The sequence below is a fragment of the Pelophylax lessonae genome, assembly GCF_965119305.1.
Source record: "Pelophylax lessonae genome assembly, chromosome: 3".
NCBI lineage: Eukaryota > Metazoa > Chordata > Amphibia > Anura > Ranidae > Pelophylax > Pelophylax lessonae.
This window is the reverse complement of record NC_138770.1, coordinates 666,223,752-666,241,325: the sequence shown is the minus strand read 5'-3', so window position 1 is coordinate 666,241,325 and position 17,574 is coordinate 666,223,752. Positions and strand designations below refer to the sequence as shown.

Below are 17,574 nucleotides of genomic sequence, written 5' to 3'. Positions count from 1 at the left end.
TATTTTTTTATTTTTTTTACTTACCTGCAAGGCAAAGAAATTCCAGGGTCTATGAATAGCCAGCCTGTGTACTGTCTGATTAAAATAAGAGGAATATCTTGGTGCTTTCCCAATGTCCAGTCACCTGAAGCTACCAGCCTATAACCCCAGACTCTATGAATATCCAGCCTTCGTCTTGTACTGTACTCCAATATACAGTATATAAATTACAGGTAAGTCAAAATTCCTCTTTTTACAGTATTTGTGTGGTGAGTGAAGCCAGGGGAGGCATTCGCAGAGAGAGGTGGCAGACACTGAGCATTTGGTAAGGTGTGTAAGTCTGGCAGCAGCATTTATGATAGATTGAAGGAGGGGATAGCCTATGCAGAAATAGGCCCACAGGTAGAGAATTGTAACAGTCAAAGCAATATAAATACTAAACCGTTCCGCACTATGAAACAGTGACTAAATCCACACTACAAAATAACAACCCAACAGCTGCTGTACTAAAAATACCTTTAGACCACATTCACACTCGTCCGACTTGGACCGCGACTTGTCAGCCTGACAAGTCGCGGTCCGTCACGCTCCCATTGTGCGGTACAGGAGCCGTTCTAATAGGAGCGACACAACTCTCTCCGACTTAGAAAAAGGGTCCTGTACTACTTCGGTGGCGACCTGGAGACGACTTGCATAGACATTCATTTTATGAAGTCCGTGCAAGTCGCGCCGAAGTCGCGCTGCACGCGACTTCACAGGTCGCCCCCAAAGTCGGAGTGACCTAGTGTGAACCGGCACTTAAACTGTGAAATAGTGTGAAGATAGTGAAACTCCAAAATCCCCAACCAATACAGCACTAGTAATTAGAGAAAAAAAAGTACATATATAAACAAATCACATTGAAATAATACTTGTGAAAGAATACCCAGTTGCGTACTGTAGCTTTACTGCAAATATATATATATATATATATATATATATATATATATACACACACATGTAGCACCCTAGGTAAAAGTATAGTGGGCCTTGGCTGCCTAACAGCAGGGCCGTAATTTCAGCTGGCTGTCATGTCTCCCAGGTGTGTCTGCTGAGAGGGGAGTCTCCCCGCTGGCTCCATGAGAGGATTCTCATTGGGCAGTGGAGGAAATCCAACCAGAGACACATTCAGGCCTGTATCTACCCCAGAAGGCAGATTCTGCCACAGAGGATTCTGGGAGTGGGTATATGTTTGGGGGGAACACATGACGCAGCGTCTTTGGCGGGAAGCAGAGTCCCAGGAGATAGAGTACGGCTGTCTCTCCTCCTGTCAGAAGGATTGGGTGTTCCGGGTGGCTGCCTGGGAATCCAGAAAATGCTGAGTTGAACTGCGGAGGGGATCTGGTGTGCCGAGGAAGAGGGGTTCAGTTCCAGGAAAGCCTGCCAAGGTCATGAGTACTGTGAACTGCTCCTGGGGGTCTGCCAAGAGTAGAGGGGACCACTCCAGAGAAGGGTCCAGGGATCCAGGAGTCAGCTAGCTGTAAGGAGGTGCCTAGTCAGAGGACCCTGAAGTATTAGAGGGGGTGCCTAGTCAGAGGACCCTGAAGTGTTAGAGGGGGTGCCTAGTCAGAGGACCCTGAAGTGTTAGAGGGGGTGCCTAGTCAGAGGACCCTGAAGTGTTAGAGGGGGTGCCTAGTCAGAGGACCCTGAAGTGTTAGAGGGGGTGCCTAGTCAGAGGACCCTGAAGTATTAGAGGGGGCACCAGCAGTTGGGCCCTGAAGAGCTAATGTGTGCAGTGTACAGAGTTAAGAGTTGCAGCAGCACAAGCAGTGACAAGGAGCTACCTCAGCCAGTGAAGGGTTGGAGGGAGCTGTTCAGTGACTTTTAAGCTAAATCGAGTGTCAGGAGTCAAGAGTTCTGCAGTCCTGGATCTTCTGAGTTAACAAACAAGTTAAAGTCGAGGTTCCAGCACTAGTTCAGCAAAGCAGTGTTTTCAAGCGTCAGGAAGCGCTGGTCAGCATTCAGCCGGCGTAAGACAGCACCAACGGGCATTTTTGTATAAAGTCCCAGTTAACCTAGTTGAGCCAGAGGAGTATCCCACTCATTCTCTTCTCCCATCCCCTAAATACAATAAAACAAAACAAACCAAAGATGCCGGAGTGGTCATTGTCTCAATTCTCACACCTGGGTTCACAACTTAAATGTGTTGGAAGTGTCATCGGTAACAATAGCAGACCCACCTCAGGCTCAAGGCATATCCCAGTCTTAGTCCGTAGGGTTCAATATTGAGTTGGCCCACCCTTTCTATAACAGCTTCAACTCTTCTGGGAAGCCTGTCCACTCCACAAGGTTTAGGAGTGTGTCTATGAGAATGTTTGACCATTCTTTCAGAAGCGCATTTGTGAGGTCAGGCACTGATGTTGGATAAGAAGGCCTGGCTCGCAATCTCCAGTCTAATTCATCCCAAAGGTGTTCTATCCAGTTGAGGTCAGGACTCTGTGCAGGCCAGTCAAGTTCCTCCACCCCAAACTCGCTCATCAATGTCTTGGATCTTGCTTTGTGCACTGGTCCAAATTATTTGGTGGAGGGGGGGATTATGGTGTGGGGTTGTATTTCAGGGGTTGGGTTTGGCCCCTTAGTTCCAGTGAAGGGAACTCTTAAGGTGTCAGCATACCAAGACATTTTGGACAATTTCATAATCCCAACTTTGTGGGAACAGTTTGGGGATGGCCCCTTCCTGTTCCAACATGACTGCGCACCAGTGCACAAAGCAAGGTCTATAAAGACATGGATGAGCGAACTTGACTGGCGCATGTGCCTGCCGGTCTGACTGTGCTGTGATTCCTGGCCAATGATTGACCGCTGACACCCGGTGATCGGCTCTAAGCTTCTACGAACACAGCTCTGTGAGTGTAAACAACACAGAGCTGTGTTCAGTGACAGAGGATCTCGTTGCTAAGCAGGGAATAAAAACCACTAGATCCCCAGTAAAAGCAGCACACATAAACACTTGACATGTGATCTCCCTAGCTGTTAACCCCTTTCCAGCCAGTGTTATTAGTACAGTGACAGTGCATATTCGTACTGATCACTGTAATCATGGCACTGGTGATGTCAGTGGCAGTTAGTTCCCCCCAGCCTCAGTTAGTGTCAGATTCCCCGCTACACTATCGCAGTCCTGTTATAAGTCCCTGATTGCTGCCATTACTAGTTTAAAAAAATAAAATAAATACAAATTCCAGTATACATCCCATAGTTTGCATGCTTTATAACTTTCACACAAATCAATCAATATACACTTTTTGGGATTTTTTTTTTACCAAAGATATGAACAAGATTCAATTTTTGCCAAAATCTTTTAAGAGATTTTATTTGTTTATTTATTTTATGGGATATGTTTTATAGCAGAAAGTAAAAAAAAAAGTTTTTTTCAAAATTGTCTTTTTTTTAAATTTATATAATTAAAATAAAAAACACAGAGGTGATTAAATGCCACCGAAAGAAAGCTTTATTTGTGTGAAAAAAATTATATAAATTTGGTTTGGGTACAGCAGGCATGTCCAACCTGCGGCCCGGGGGCCACGTGCGGCCCAGAACCCCAGGCAATGCAGCCCAATGCCCCCTGCCAATTTTTTTTTTTGCTGGGGAGGAAGGAAGTCAGGTCGGGGGCATGGCCACAGCGGCTTCCAACTAACGGTAGGCAGAGGCTACCTTGGAAGGGGGGGGGGCGAGCATGTGCAGGGTTTCTGACTCTTACCACCATGACCACTTCAAATCACTGAAGTAGTCATGATGGTTAGAGTGTTTCTTTAATATCTCTCTCAGAATAAGTAAACCTCTTTATACTGATTCCATTTCATTTGATCATCCTCTAGTTGTGTTAAATTAGTGCGGGGGGTGCGGTGGCGTGGGAAGGGGGCGTGGCGGCATTTTATTACTTATATACCTTAACTATAGTACCGTATATACTTGAGTATAAGCCAAGTTTTTCAGCACATTTTTTGTGTGCTGAAAACGTCCCCCTCGGCTTATACTCGAGTCAACAAAAAAAAAAAAGTTCCCGGCCGCTCCGACGTGTTTAAGATTTAAAAATGGCGCTGCCCGGCATATACATGTCACCGCGCATGCGCCGCGACCACTCGGGACAGGCCGGAAATAGCCGAACGTATACCAGCTGTCCCGAGCGGCGGCGGCGCGTGCGCAATGACGTGTCGGGCCGGGGGGGGCCATTTTTAAAATGAAGGTGCCTCTGGAACAGGTAAGTGAGACAGCCGCACTAGTATGCCCGCAACCTCTTGTACCATGCTTGCCACCCTGAATTCTCCTGTACATACCAGCCACACTGCATTCTCCTGTACCATGCTTGCCACCCTGAATTCTCCTGTACCATGCCAGCCACACTGCATTCTCCTGTACCATGCCAGTCACACTGAATTCTCCTGTACCATGCTTGCCACCCTGAATTCTCCTGTACCATGCCAGCCACACTGAATTCTCCTGTACCATGCCTGCCACCCTGAATTCTCCTGTACATGCCAGCCACACTGAATTCTCCTGTACCATGCCTGCCACCCTGAATTCTCCTGTACATGCCAGCCACACTGCATTCTCCTGTACCATGCCAGCCACCCTGCATTCTTCTGTACCATGCCAGCCACACTGCATTCTCCTGTACCATGCCAGCCACACTGCATTCTTCTGTACCATGCCAGCCACACTGCATTCTCCTGTACCATGCCAGCCACCCTGCATTCTCCTGTACCATGCCAGCCACCCTGCATTCTCCTGTACCATGCCAGCCACACTGCATTCTCCTGTACCATGCCAGCCACCCTGCATTTTCCTGTACCATGATACCAGAAAAACTATCAGCGCAAACCAAAATATAACACAAAACTAATGTATGTGAATATAGTGTGGAAAAATATATCCTCAAGTGTGTAAATGCTAATCCGGCAGCAAACACCAATCGTGTTCACAAATCACAAACCATACAAATAATACAAAAATGTGCTGCGCCAGAAATCACACAAATAAAACAGTGATAATATGTGATAATAATAGATGAAAAACAGTTCATAAGGCACATAATCGTGCTAGTGCTCCAATCAAAGAAATCTCCAAAAGTCCCAGTGTTCAACTGAAATGTGATCCAATCGTGATAAACAACGGATACTGTGAGCACCGTTTAGTGAATCCCTCCACCAGACAGATAAGCCTCTCACCTTCCCATCAGACCCAAATGGGCCAGCAATCACATAACATGGATAATGGATTTCCAGGAAAGGGCCTCTCTACTGTGTAGCTCCAGGGATTCCAAGATATATGTGGGGATAAGAATGGGACAAAATCTAGTGCTCTCCGTATATATATATATAAATCAGCTTTATTGAAGAGAATAAACAAACTCACATTTGCAGGGCACTCAGCCGTGCCTGCTTTGCTGACATGTAGTGTAGATAGTGCTCCGGAGAAACGATCTGCGTCGGCCACGCACGCTCCGCCCCGGGAGGGGGGGCGGAGCGTGCGTGGCCGACGCAGATCGTTTCTCCGGAGCACTATCTACACTACATGTCAGCAAAGCAGGCACGGCTGAGTGCCCTGCAAATGTGAGTTTGTTTATTCTCTTCAATAAAGCTGATTTATATATATATATATATACGGAGAGCACTAGATTTTGTCCCATTCTTATCCCCACATATATCTTGGAATCCCTGGAGCTACACAGTAGAGAGGCCCTTTCCTGGAAATCCATTATCCATGTTATGTGATTGCTGGCCCATTTGGGTCTGATGGGAAGGTGAGAGGCTTATCTGTCTGGTGGAGGGATTCACTAAACGGTGCTCACAGTATCCGTTGTTTATCACGATTGGATCACATTTCAGTTGAACACTGGGACTTTTGGAGATTTCTTTGATTGGAGCACTAGCACGATTATGTGCCTTATGAACTGTTTTTCATCTATTATTATCACTGTTTTATTTGTGTGATTTCTGGCGCAGCACATTTTTGTATTATTTTCCTGTACCATGCCCGCCACCCTGCATTCTCACCCTAGGCTTATACTCGAGTCAATAATTTTTCCCATCTTTTTGTGATAAAAGTAGGGGCCTCGGCTTATACTCGGGTCGGCTTATACTTGAGTATATACGGTATATATTTTATATGCGGCCCGAGAAAATTTCTCTACACTTAATGTGGCCCAGAGAAGCCAAAAGGTTGGACACCCATGGGGTACAGCATTGCATGACCGCGCAATTGTCAATGAAAGTAGAGCAGTGCCAAATAACATAAAATGGCCTGGTCATAAATAGGGTAAAACCTTCTAGAGCTGAAGTGGATACCCTTGTATAAAAAAAAATATATATATGCATTTATATATATATATATATATATATATATATATATATACTGTATATATATATATATATATATAAAAACACCAAAATTCTGTGTCCGGTAATTGTATAAAGTGAAAATCCATAATCCTCATATACTAAACAACATTCCCACAGTTCCAATGGAAAAGCAGTAAAAAATGTGTATATGAATAATTCCATCTCCAACTCCAAACGATCACACACTGGGGTTGATTTGCTAAAACTGGAGAGTGCAAAACCCGGTGCAGCTGTGCATGGTAGCCAATCAGCTGCTAAACTTCAACTTGTTCAATTAAGATTTGACAAAAAAAAAATGGAAGTTGATTGGCTTATATGCACAGCTGTACCAGATTTTGCACTCTCTAGTAAATCCACCCCAGTGGGTCTGTTAATCAAGAAGGCAAAACTCCTGCGGTACTCCCTTCACCCACACTGCAGGAATTGCTCTCACCAAAAGTGTTTGCCTATCTGAATACAGACTGGGCAAACACTGTTTGTATGACTTCAGCCCAGATGAGGAATCCATTTGTTCAACATCTGGAACATTCCTCCTGCACTAGCCACCCCCTCAGTGACTTTTCATAATCCAGGGTAAGTGGATACAAGCCATAGAAAAAACCTCACATAGTGTGATAACATTTAACACACCTTTATTAAAAGCATTGGTAGCATACTCACATAACACTAAAAGGCTGAATGCTATATAAAGGAATCTCTACACCACTCTGCGTAGCCGAATCAGCACTGTGAAACAGCAGCAGACCTCCGCTGGGCACCAGCTGCCCCGCTCCTGATCGCTCACAGAGCTGCAGTGTAATCCCGATCCAAGTAGACTGACAGTGTTAGGCTCCGCTCCTGCACGTTTCGTCATCTAAGACTTTGTCAAGAGGATCCCCTTTACAATTAATGGACACAGAATTTTGTTCTTTTTGTGTGTGTGTATATATATATATATATATTTATAAAAGAATATATATATATATATATATATATATATATATATATATATATACATATACAGAGATGTATAGTAACTAAGTAGAACTACCTCACTACTGTACTTAAGTACCGAAAGGCGGTATCTGTACTTTCCTGGAGTAGAATTTTTTTCTCTTATTTCCACTTTTACTTCACTACATTTTTTCAATGATTTCAATACTTCTACTCCAATATTTTTTTTTTGTGCTGCATAGTTACTCATTACTATTATAAAAATTACCACTGCCAGAACAGTAGATGGCAGGTTTCATGAAGTTAAAAAAAATGTGTATAATGTCATGTGTAAATCAGCGCATACGAAAATAAATGCTACTGTATGTATTAATAAAATGGTCTACATATCTGCTGTTAAGGGGAAAGAGAACCTCCCCCAACCAAGGAGAGTCACAAGCGTACATAGACCTTTTTTCTGGTAAGAGGCTGATTTTGCTTTTTTCACTGGAAGTTGAGAGCACAGGTTTTGCAGTTTTGTTTCACTGGAAGAGTCTATTTGGATATTATTTTGCACTTACCTTCATCCGCCGGGTAAGGGGGAAAGGAAAGGTGGGAGGAGTCTGCACCTATTATTTGGAATAGCACCTGTTTGATTCCCGCACCTTTGAAAATATATTCATCTTGTTTTGTCACATATATATGGCATTATATATATGGACTTTTTATTGACTTTGATTTCATACACTCTTCCTTTATTTCATTATTGGAATATATTGTTGTATATCACATTGGTTTATATATGATTTTGCGCACCAATAAGCGGTGGAGAAAAAAAAAACATGCAGGGAAGAGAAGGAGGATGCTTTAAAGGGGGAAGGGAGGGACATACTTTATCTGTTTTTGTTTACAAAAAGTTACAGCCAAAGGAATTGTGATTGTCCTTTAGGTTAATAATTAAAATAATTAAAAAACAATATGATGTTCAAACTTTTGACTTCTTTCTTTAATAACTACATAACACAGTACTTGTACTTTTACTTTCAGTACTTGAGTAGCAAAAAAAAAAAAAAAAACTACTTGCAATACTTAAGTACAAAAAATGTTGAATACTTTAGTACTTCTACTCAAGTCACTTTTTGATAGAGCACTTCCACTTCTACTCAAGTCACTTTCTGATCGAACACTTGTAACTTTGCTCAAGTATGGGTTTCGAGTACTTTATACAAGTGTGTATATATATATATATAAAAGAATATATATATATATATATATATATATATATATATATATATATATATATATATATATATACATATATACATACATACATTTAAAAGAGAGAATATAATATATATATATATATATATATACACACATTTAAAAGAAAGAATATTATATATATATATATATATATATATATATATATTTTAGAACCAGAGTATTCTTTCACATCAAGGTATTATTTCAATGCGATTTGTTTATATATGTACTAGAGTTTTACTAATCACTGGCACTATACCGGTTGGGGATTTTGGAGTTACACTACATTCACACTATTTTATAATAGAAAAAGAAAGAGATAACAATAGAGTGACTTTGTAGCTTGGTGATGTCATTGGTTAACCACTTCAGCTTTAGAAGATTAACCCCCCTTCCTGACCAGCTCATTTTTGCGATACGATACTGCGTTCCTTTAACTGACAATTGTGCGGTTGTGCAAAACTGTACCCAAATTACATTTTTGTCTATTTTTTTCCCACAAATAGAGCTTTCTTTTGGTGATCAATTCTGCATTTTTTATTTTTTGCGCTATAAACAAAAAAACAACTGACAATTTTGAAAAAAAAAAAAACAATATTTCTTACTTACACATCCAATAAAAGAATGTAAAAAAAAATCAAATTTCTCATAAATTTAGCCCAATATGTATTCTACTACATGTTTTGGGTAACAAAATCCCAATAAGCGTATATTGACTGGTTTGCGCAAAAGCTAGTGTCTACAAACTAGGGGATATATTTCTGGGATTTTTATTTATTTATTCATTTTTTACTAGTAATGGTGGCGATCAGCAACTTATAGCGGGACTGCGATATTGCAGCAGACAAATTTGACACTAACTGACACTTTTTTGGGGACCAGTGACACCAATACAGCGATCAGTGCTAAAAATATACACTGTCACTGTACTAATGACATTGGCTGGGAAGGGGTTAACATCAGGGGCGATCAAAGGGTTAACTGTGTTCCTAGCCAGTGTTTTAGTGTAGTGGGGGAGGTTCTTTTACTAGGGGAAGGCATGGATCCATGTCCCTGCCTTGCAGAAACACAGGATCATTGCCTTCCTTACTGACAGACTGGCAATCTGCCTTGTTTACATAAGCAGACTGCCGTTCTGTCTGTGTAGCAAATGATCAGCGGGCGCCAGCAGACATCGGGTCTGCGGGATCTGCTGATTGGCTCCCACTGTGTAGAATCACAGCGGGAGCAAGCCACTGCCGACGTGTACTCGCGCCTGCTACCTGGAAGTGCGGGATTACGTACACATATATATATATATATATATATATATATATATATATATATATATTTACACAGTATATATATATATATATATATATATATATACACATGATCCTGCGAAGTACCACCACCCTGTAGCAGTAAAACTACTATATGGCGTTCAGCAACTGGTTAAGAAACAGCAAGATTTGGAAATGTTACGGAGGTTAAGGTGGCAAGATTTCAACATTGATTGGATGTGGAGCTAAAAGCTCAGGTGTTCACCTATAAAATTCCCATATATACACTCCAAAATCACACACATTTGTTACATAGTAACATATCGTGTGACATGATGTCTTCACATGATGAGTTTTTTATTTAATAAATAGGGTCTGTCATGTCCCTTTTCAATACATCAGCTGAAATACCCTGGGAATACTGGACACAGAGCTTATAGCTGCCACCACCTGCCCAGTTATAAGCCCCCATGGGGCTAATGGCCCCCCAAAAAACAATTTTCAACCCCAGTTGTCTCAATGTGTAGAATCCAAAAAAACTCTCTAACCCTAATGAATTTCTAAATAACTGACTGCCTGCCTACTTACCTTTTATGTTCCACATTGGCGATGGTCTCCGGTAAAGGAACGTTTATTGTCTCTGGCAGAAGGCAGGCCACCAGGCTACAAGCCACAGCAGTTACACAGTAGATGGTCTGAGGAAGGAGGTGCCAGATGTCATCCAGCAGGAGCATCAGAGGGGCTACAGAGGCCCCAAGTCGTCCTAAGAAGGAAGTGTATCCAATGCCATTCTGCCTGGAGGAGAGAAACAAAGAAAAGGACGTGTCACTTCTATGGTGCTCATTATCCCTGTGGGAGCTTCGATGATCTATGCCGTACCTGATCACAGTGGGGAAGAGCTCAGCCGTGTACAGGATGAGGCCTGTAAATGCGGCTTCAGAAAATCCTTTTCCGATGATGGCCACTGTAGTACGGAATGGTCCCAGATCTAAGGAGAAAATACTGTAAGATCCTAACATGCAAAAAATTATTATTCTATACTGCACCCATTACGAAGAGGCTAGGGGGGGTCAGAGATCAGACCCGTACTGACCCATCACACAGAGACCAGAAAGCCCTAAGATCTGACCTGTATTGACCCATCACATGGAGACCAAGAGGCCCAGAGACTGGACCCATACTCACCTATCACTTGTGGCATATTAGACCCATACTGACCCATCACATGAAGAAAAGGAGGACCAGAGATCAGACCTGTACTACTGACCCATCTCACAGAGACCAGAAAGCCTTAAGATCCTACCTGTATTGACCCATGACATGGAGACCAAGAGGCCCAGAGACTGGACCCGTACTCACCTATCACTTGGGGCATATTAGACCCATACTGACCCATCACATGGAGAAAAGGAGGACCAGAGATCAGACCTGTACTGACCCATCTCACAGAGACCAGAAAGCCTTAAGATCCGACCTGTATTGACCCATCACATGGAGACCAGAAAGCCCTAAGATCTGACCTGTGTTGACCGGTCACATGGAGACCAGGAGGCCCAAAGACATCACTTGGGGCAAATCTGACCCATACTGACCCATCACATGGATAAAAGGAGGACCAGGGATTGGACCTGTACTGACCTGGGGAAAATTAGACCCGTACTGAATATTCACATGAGACAGCACAATGCACAAGAAATGGTATTGTACAGAAAGTTACATCCGACACACAGGGCAAAATAAGTGGTATTGTGCAGAGCCTATACAAACAGGATAAAACCAGATAGATGAATGAGGTGACTAAGGCTTGTCCTTTGTACATCTCCCATACCGGAAAGCAGTGGTCCTCATTGGTACTTACATGGAGGAATCGCGGCAGACACTCCAATGCAAATTCCAGTCATGAGTAAAGTGAGGAACAGTGACCAGCGACGGCCCAGATGGTTCATGAGAAAATAGACTCCCAGCTTTCCAGGAAATTCCACCAGGGAGTAGAGGAAATGGGTGAGATAAATGTCGAATCCAAAATTAGAGACATTCAGAATGATGCCATAGTAGGAGAATGCCACAGCAAACCTGCCAACAATAAACAAGAGTGATGTGAGATGACCAACCTCTGAGAGATTAAGGAAAAAAGGTTGGGACTTTAACCGCTTCCATACAGAGCAGTTAGACACCCTTCCTGCCCAGACCAATTTTCAGCTTTCAGCACTCTCACACTTTGAATGACAATTGCTCAGTCATGCTACACTATAACCAAACAAAATTTTTATCATTTTTTTCACACAAATAGAGCTTTCTTTTGGTGGTATTTGATCACAACTGGGGTTTTTTTTTTTCGTGATATATGCAAAAAAAGAGCAAAAATTTTGAAAAAAAAACACTTTTTTTTAGTTTCAATTATGAAATTTTGCAAAAAAAAAATTTTTCTTCATACATTTGGGCCAAAATGTATACTGCTACATGTCTCTGGTAAAATTAACCCAAATTAGTGTATATTATTTAGTCTGTGTGAAAGTTATTGAGTCTAGAAGCTATGGTACCAATTACTGAAAATTGATCACACCAGATGTACTGACTGCCTATCTCCTTTCTTGAGGCCCTGAAATGTCAGGACAGTACAAATACTGACCAAATGACCCCTTTTTGTAAAGTAGACAGTCCAAGGTATTTAGTAAGAGGCATGGTGAGTTTTTTGAAATTGTAATTTTTTCCCACAATTCTTGGGAAAATGAAGAAAAAATTTTTTTTTTCTTTTTTTTCCCACAAAGTTGTCAATTTATAAGCTATTTCTAACACATAGCATGTACACAGCAAAAATTACACCCAAAAATACATTCTGCTACTCCTTCCGAGTATGGCGATACCACATGTGTGAGACTTTTACACAGCCTGGCCACAAAAAGAGACTCCACGTCCAAGAAGCACATTCAGGCGTTCTAGGAGCATAAATACACATAAAACTTTCTTACTACCTATCACACTTTTCAAGGCCCTAGAGCACCAATACAATGGAAAAGTCCACAAAATGACCCCATTTTGGAAAGCAAACACTCCAACGTATATTCTATGAGGCATTATGGGTCGTTTGAACATATCATTTTTTTCCACAGGTTTTTGGAAAATGTGGGAAAAAAATGAAAACTTTTTTTTTTTACACAAAGTTGTCAATTTATAGGATATTCCTAACACATAGCATGTACACAGCAAAAATGACACCCCAAAATACATTCTGCCACTCCTCCTGAGTATGGCAATACCACATGTGTGAGACTTTTTCACAGCCTAGCCATATAGAGGGGCCGAACATCCAAGGAGCATCATCATGCATCCTAGCCACTTGCCTAGGCCTATTTTTGACATTTGGTGTTTACAAGCTAAAATCAGTTGTTTTGCTAGAAAACTGCTTAGAACCCCCAAACATTATATATTTTTTTTTAGCAGAGACCCTAGAGAATAAAATGGAGATTATTGCAATATTTTTTATCACACCGTATTTGCGTAGCGGTCTTCCAAACGCAATTTTTTTGGAAAAAATTCACTTTTTTTAATTAAAAAATAAGAAACCAGTAAAGTTAGCCCAATTTTTTTCCATAATGTGAAAGATAATGTTACGCCGAGTAAATAGATACCCAACATGTCATGTTTCAAAATTGCGCACGCTCACGGAATGGTGACAAACTTTGGTACTTAAAAATCCCCATAGGCGACAATTTAAAAATTTCTACAGGTTGCCATCTTTGAGTTACAGAGGAGGTCTAGGGCTCAAATTATTCCCCTTGCTCTAACGATCGCGGCGATACCTCACATGTGTGGTTTGAACACCGTTTACATATGTGGGCGGGGTTTCTGTATGCATTCGCTTCTGCGCGCGAGCTAACGGGGACAGGGCGCTTTAATTTTTTTTTTTTTTTTTTTTACTATTTATTTTATTTATTATTTTTTATTTTTACACCGTTTAAAAAAAAAAAAAAAAAATTGATCATTTTTATTTCTATTAAAAGAAATGTAAATATTCCTCGTAATAGAAATAGGCACGACAGGACCTCTTTTTTGTGAGATCTGGGGTCAAAAAGTCCTCAGATCTCACAAGTACACTAAAAGATAGAAAAAAAAAAATAATAATAATTATAATATAAAATGAAAAAAAAAAAAAAAAAAGGACCTTTAAACCGGTTGCTAGGCAACAACATTTTCCGTAGCTCCGGTCCTCCAAGACCATAGAGTCAAGTGAGGGCAACCTTGCCCTCACTCGACATCCTGTCTGTGAGGATTCGGGACCGGATCGTTTTCCCCGCTGCCGGCGGGTCCGGTAAGCGGGGAAAAGGACCGGAACGCGTCGGGAGGGGGGGGGAGGCCTCTTCCGCCATCCCGGAAGGGTGATCCCACGGCGAATCCGCCGCTGGGACCACCCTTATCGGAAAGCCAACCGTCCACCGTTTAAAAAAATACCAGGGTTATGGCAGCTATCTGCTACCATAACACCGGTATTTAGGTTTAAACGGACGACGTATATAAACCTTTTTGGACTTGGACATGGTGGCTGTATGAAGGGTGACAGGTACTCGGGTACTTTGTTGGGCAGGTGACAGGTACTCTGGTACTGATGAGCAGGTGGCAGGTACTCGGGTACTCCGATAGGCAGGTGACAGGTAATCGGGTACTCTGATGGGCAGGTGACAGGCAGGTGATAGGTACTGATGAGTAGTACTCACTGACTGATAGGTGATAGGTGATACTGTACTGATGGGTACTGATGATCAGTACTGATACGTGATAGGTACTGATGAGTACTGATGAGTAGTGATGGGTACTGATGAGCAGGCGGCAAGTACTTGGGTACTTCAGGCGTCAGGTACTCTGATGAGCAGGTGGAAGGTACTCGGGTACTCTGATGGGTAGGTGACAGGTACTCAGGTACTCTGATGACGGGTACTCCGTTGACAGGTACTCAAAGTACCCGAGTACCTGTCATCAGAGTACCCGAGTACCTGTCATCAGAGTACCCGAGTACCCGTCATCAGAGTACCCGAGTACCTGTCATCAGAGTACCCGAGTACCCGTCATCAGAGTACCCGAGTACCTGTCATCAGAGTACCCGAGTACCTGTCAGAGTACCCGAGTACCCGTCATCAGAGTACCCGAGTACCCGTCATCAGAGTACTCGAGTACCTGTCATCAGAGTACCCGAGTACCCGTCATCAGAGTACCCGAGTACCTGTCATCAGAGTACCCGAGTACCTGTCATCAGAGTACCCGAGTACCTGTCATCAGAGTACCCGAGTACCCGTCAGAGTACCCGAGTACCTGTCATCAGAGTATCCGTCATCAGAGTACCCGAGTACCTGTCATCAGAGTACCCGAATACCTGTCACCAGCCCATCAGAGTACCCGAGTACCTGTCATCTGAGTACCTGATGACAGGTACTCGGGTACTTTGATGGGCTAGTGACAGGTGCTCTTTATTGGGGGGGGGGGCAATCAGTGTGGTTGGGGTGCACTGTAGTTGGTAACTAGCTGTTACCACAATCTCCTCCTCACACAGGATCAGTGTGTGAGGAGGAGAACACGGTGACAGCTGGTTACCGTGTTCTCTGTTGACATTTGTGACCGGCTGTGATTGGACACAGCCGGTCACGTGGTAAAGAGCCAATTTCATTGGCTCTTTACCTAGATCGGGGATCGACTCTGTCCGAGGGACGAGCCTTGTCCCCGATCGCTGCTCTGCGCGCCCCCGGGGGCGCGCATTGCAGAGAGAACGAGCGGCTCGTGCTGGAGCCGCTCATGTGATCGGCTGTGATTGACACAGCCGATCACGTGGTAAACAGCCAATTTCTATTGGCTGTTTACCTTGATCAGTGATGGGCTATGTCCGAGGGACGAGCCTCATCCCTGATCGCGCCGCTGCGCGCCGCCGGGGGCGCGCAGTAGCAGCTAGAACGGGCCGACGTCATATGACGGCGGCCCGGATCTAGACAACCACTTTGCCGACGTCATTTTACATGACTCGGTAAGGAAGTGGTTAATTCAAAGTTTCAAACACTCATTCAAAGTTCCAAACACAACTGGATAAGGCTCTGTGTCTCCATCCCTGTGATGGAAATTAAGGAAAAAAGGTTGGGACTTTAAATGAGGTGCGTGAGAACAACTGGCCATAAGTAAACCATACTCACCGACCAGTCTGCTAACAAACCGAATCAACCTGTCTAACAATGTAGGTTAAAAACAGGGGTTTAGTTAACACACATTTGCAAATGCATGTGTAAGCTGCAAGGCCCCTTCAAAGTCCCAAAATTGCCCATACTTAATACACAATTAGGGATGGAGGTGCATGCTCCTCAGCCGGTCATTCTTAGTTTCAACCCTGTGGCTATCACACAGCCATTGGATTGTATTTACTTGTGATTTTGTAATACACATTGAAGGCCAGTCATAGATGGGGGCAGGCTGGGGGAGGCTTGGGCTATCTCCATGCCCACCTGTCCCTCATCTATCCAATAGCTAGCATGTGCTCCCACTGTGGAGACACTTATAAATTAGTAGTGTTAGGACTGCAAGTAATACAGGGTGCCATGAAGGGGCCTTGCAGCTTACACATGTGTTTGCAAATGTGTGTTAACTAAACCCCTGTTTTTGACCTACATTGTTAGACAGGTTGATTCGGTTTGTTAGCAGGCTGGTCGGTGAGAATGGTTTACTTAGGGCTGGTTGTTCTCACGCACCTCATTTAAAGTTCCAACCTTTTTTCTTTAATTTCCATTACAGGGATGGAGACGCAGAGCCTTATCCAGCTTGTGTCTCCTTCAAAGTCGCAAAATTGCCCATACTTAATATACAATCAGGGATGGAGGTGCGTGCTTCTCAGCCGGTCATTCTTAGTTTCAACCCTGTGGCTATCACATAGCCATTGGATTGTATTTACTTGTGATTTTGTAATACACATTGAAGGCCAGTCATAGATGGGGGCAGGTTGGGGGAGGCTTGGGCTATCTCCATGCCCACCTGTCCCTCATCTATTCAATAGCTAGCATGTGCTCCCACTGTGGAGACACTTATAAATTAGTAGTGTTAGGATTGCAAGTAATACAGGGTGCCATGAAGGGGCCTTGCAGCTGTTTTTGACCTACATTGTTAGACAGGTTGATTCGGTTTGTTAGCAGGCTGGTCGGTGAGAACGGTTTACTTAGGGCCGGTTGTTCTCACGCACCTCATTTAAAGTTCCAACCCTTTTTCCTTAATTTCCATTACAGGGATAGAGACACAGAGCCTTATCCAGCTTGTGTCTCCTTCAAGTCGCAAAATTGCCCATAATTAACCACTTGCCTACTGGGCACTTATACCTCCTTCCTGCCCAGGCCAATTTTCAGCTTTCAGTGCTGTCACGCTTTGAATGACAATTGCGCGGTCATGCTACACTGTACCCATATGAAATTTTTATCATTTTTTTTCACACAAATAGAGCTTTCTTTTGGTGGTATTTAATCACCTCTGGCTTTTTTATTTCTTACAAGAAAAAAGACAGAAAATTTTGAAAAAAAAAAGTTTTTCTTATTTTCTGTGAGTAAATTTTGAAAATAAATACATTTTTCTCCTTCACTGATGTGCGCTGATGAGGCGGCACTGATGGGCACTGATAGGCTGCACTGATGGGCACTGATGAGGTGGCACTGATGAGGAGGTACTAATATGCCGCACTGATAGGCGGCACTGATGAGCACTGATAGGTGGCACTGCTGGGCACTGAGAGGTGGCACTGCTGGGAACTAAGAGGCGGCACTGATGGG

The 17,574-nt window shown here is 43.1% G+C and overlaps 1 protein-coding gene across 1 annotated transcript in view; it reads right to left on the bottom strand.

Moving 5' to 3' along the window:
* Positions 1-17,574, bottom strand: part of SLC22A7 (solute carrier family 22 member 7) — a 50,938-nt gene that overhangs the window by 17,474 nt on the left and 15,890 nt on the right. The window contains exons 7-9 of the mRNA XM_082249291.1: positions 11,652-11,866; positions 10,673-10,781; positions 10,382-10,588 (exon numbers count right to left, since the gene is read on the bottom strand). Of these exons, the coding sequence (XP_082105417.1) occupies positions 10,382-10,588; positions 10,673-10,781; positions 11,652-11,866 (531 nt within the window). The remainder of the gene's footprint in view (positions 1-10,381; positions 10,589-10,672; positions 10,782-11,651; positions 11,867-17,574) is intronic.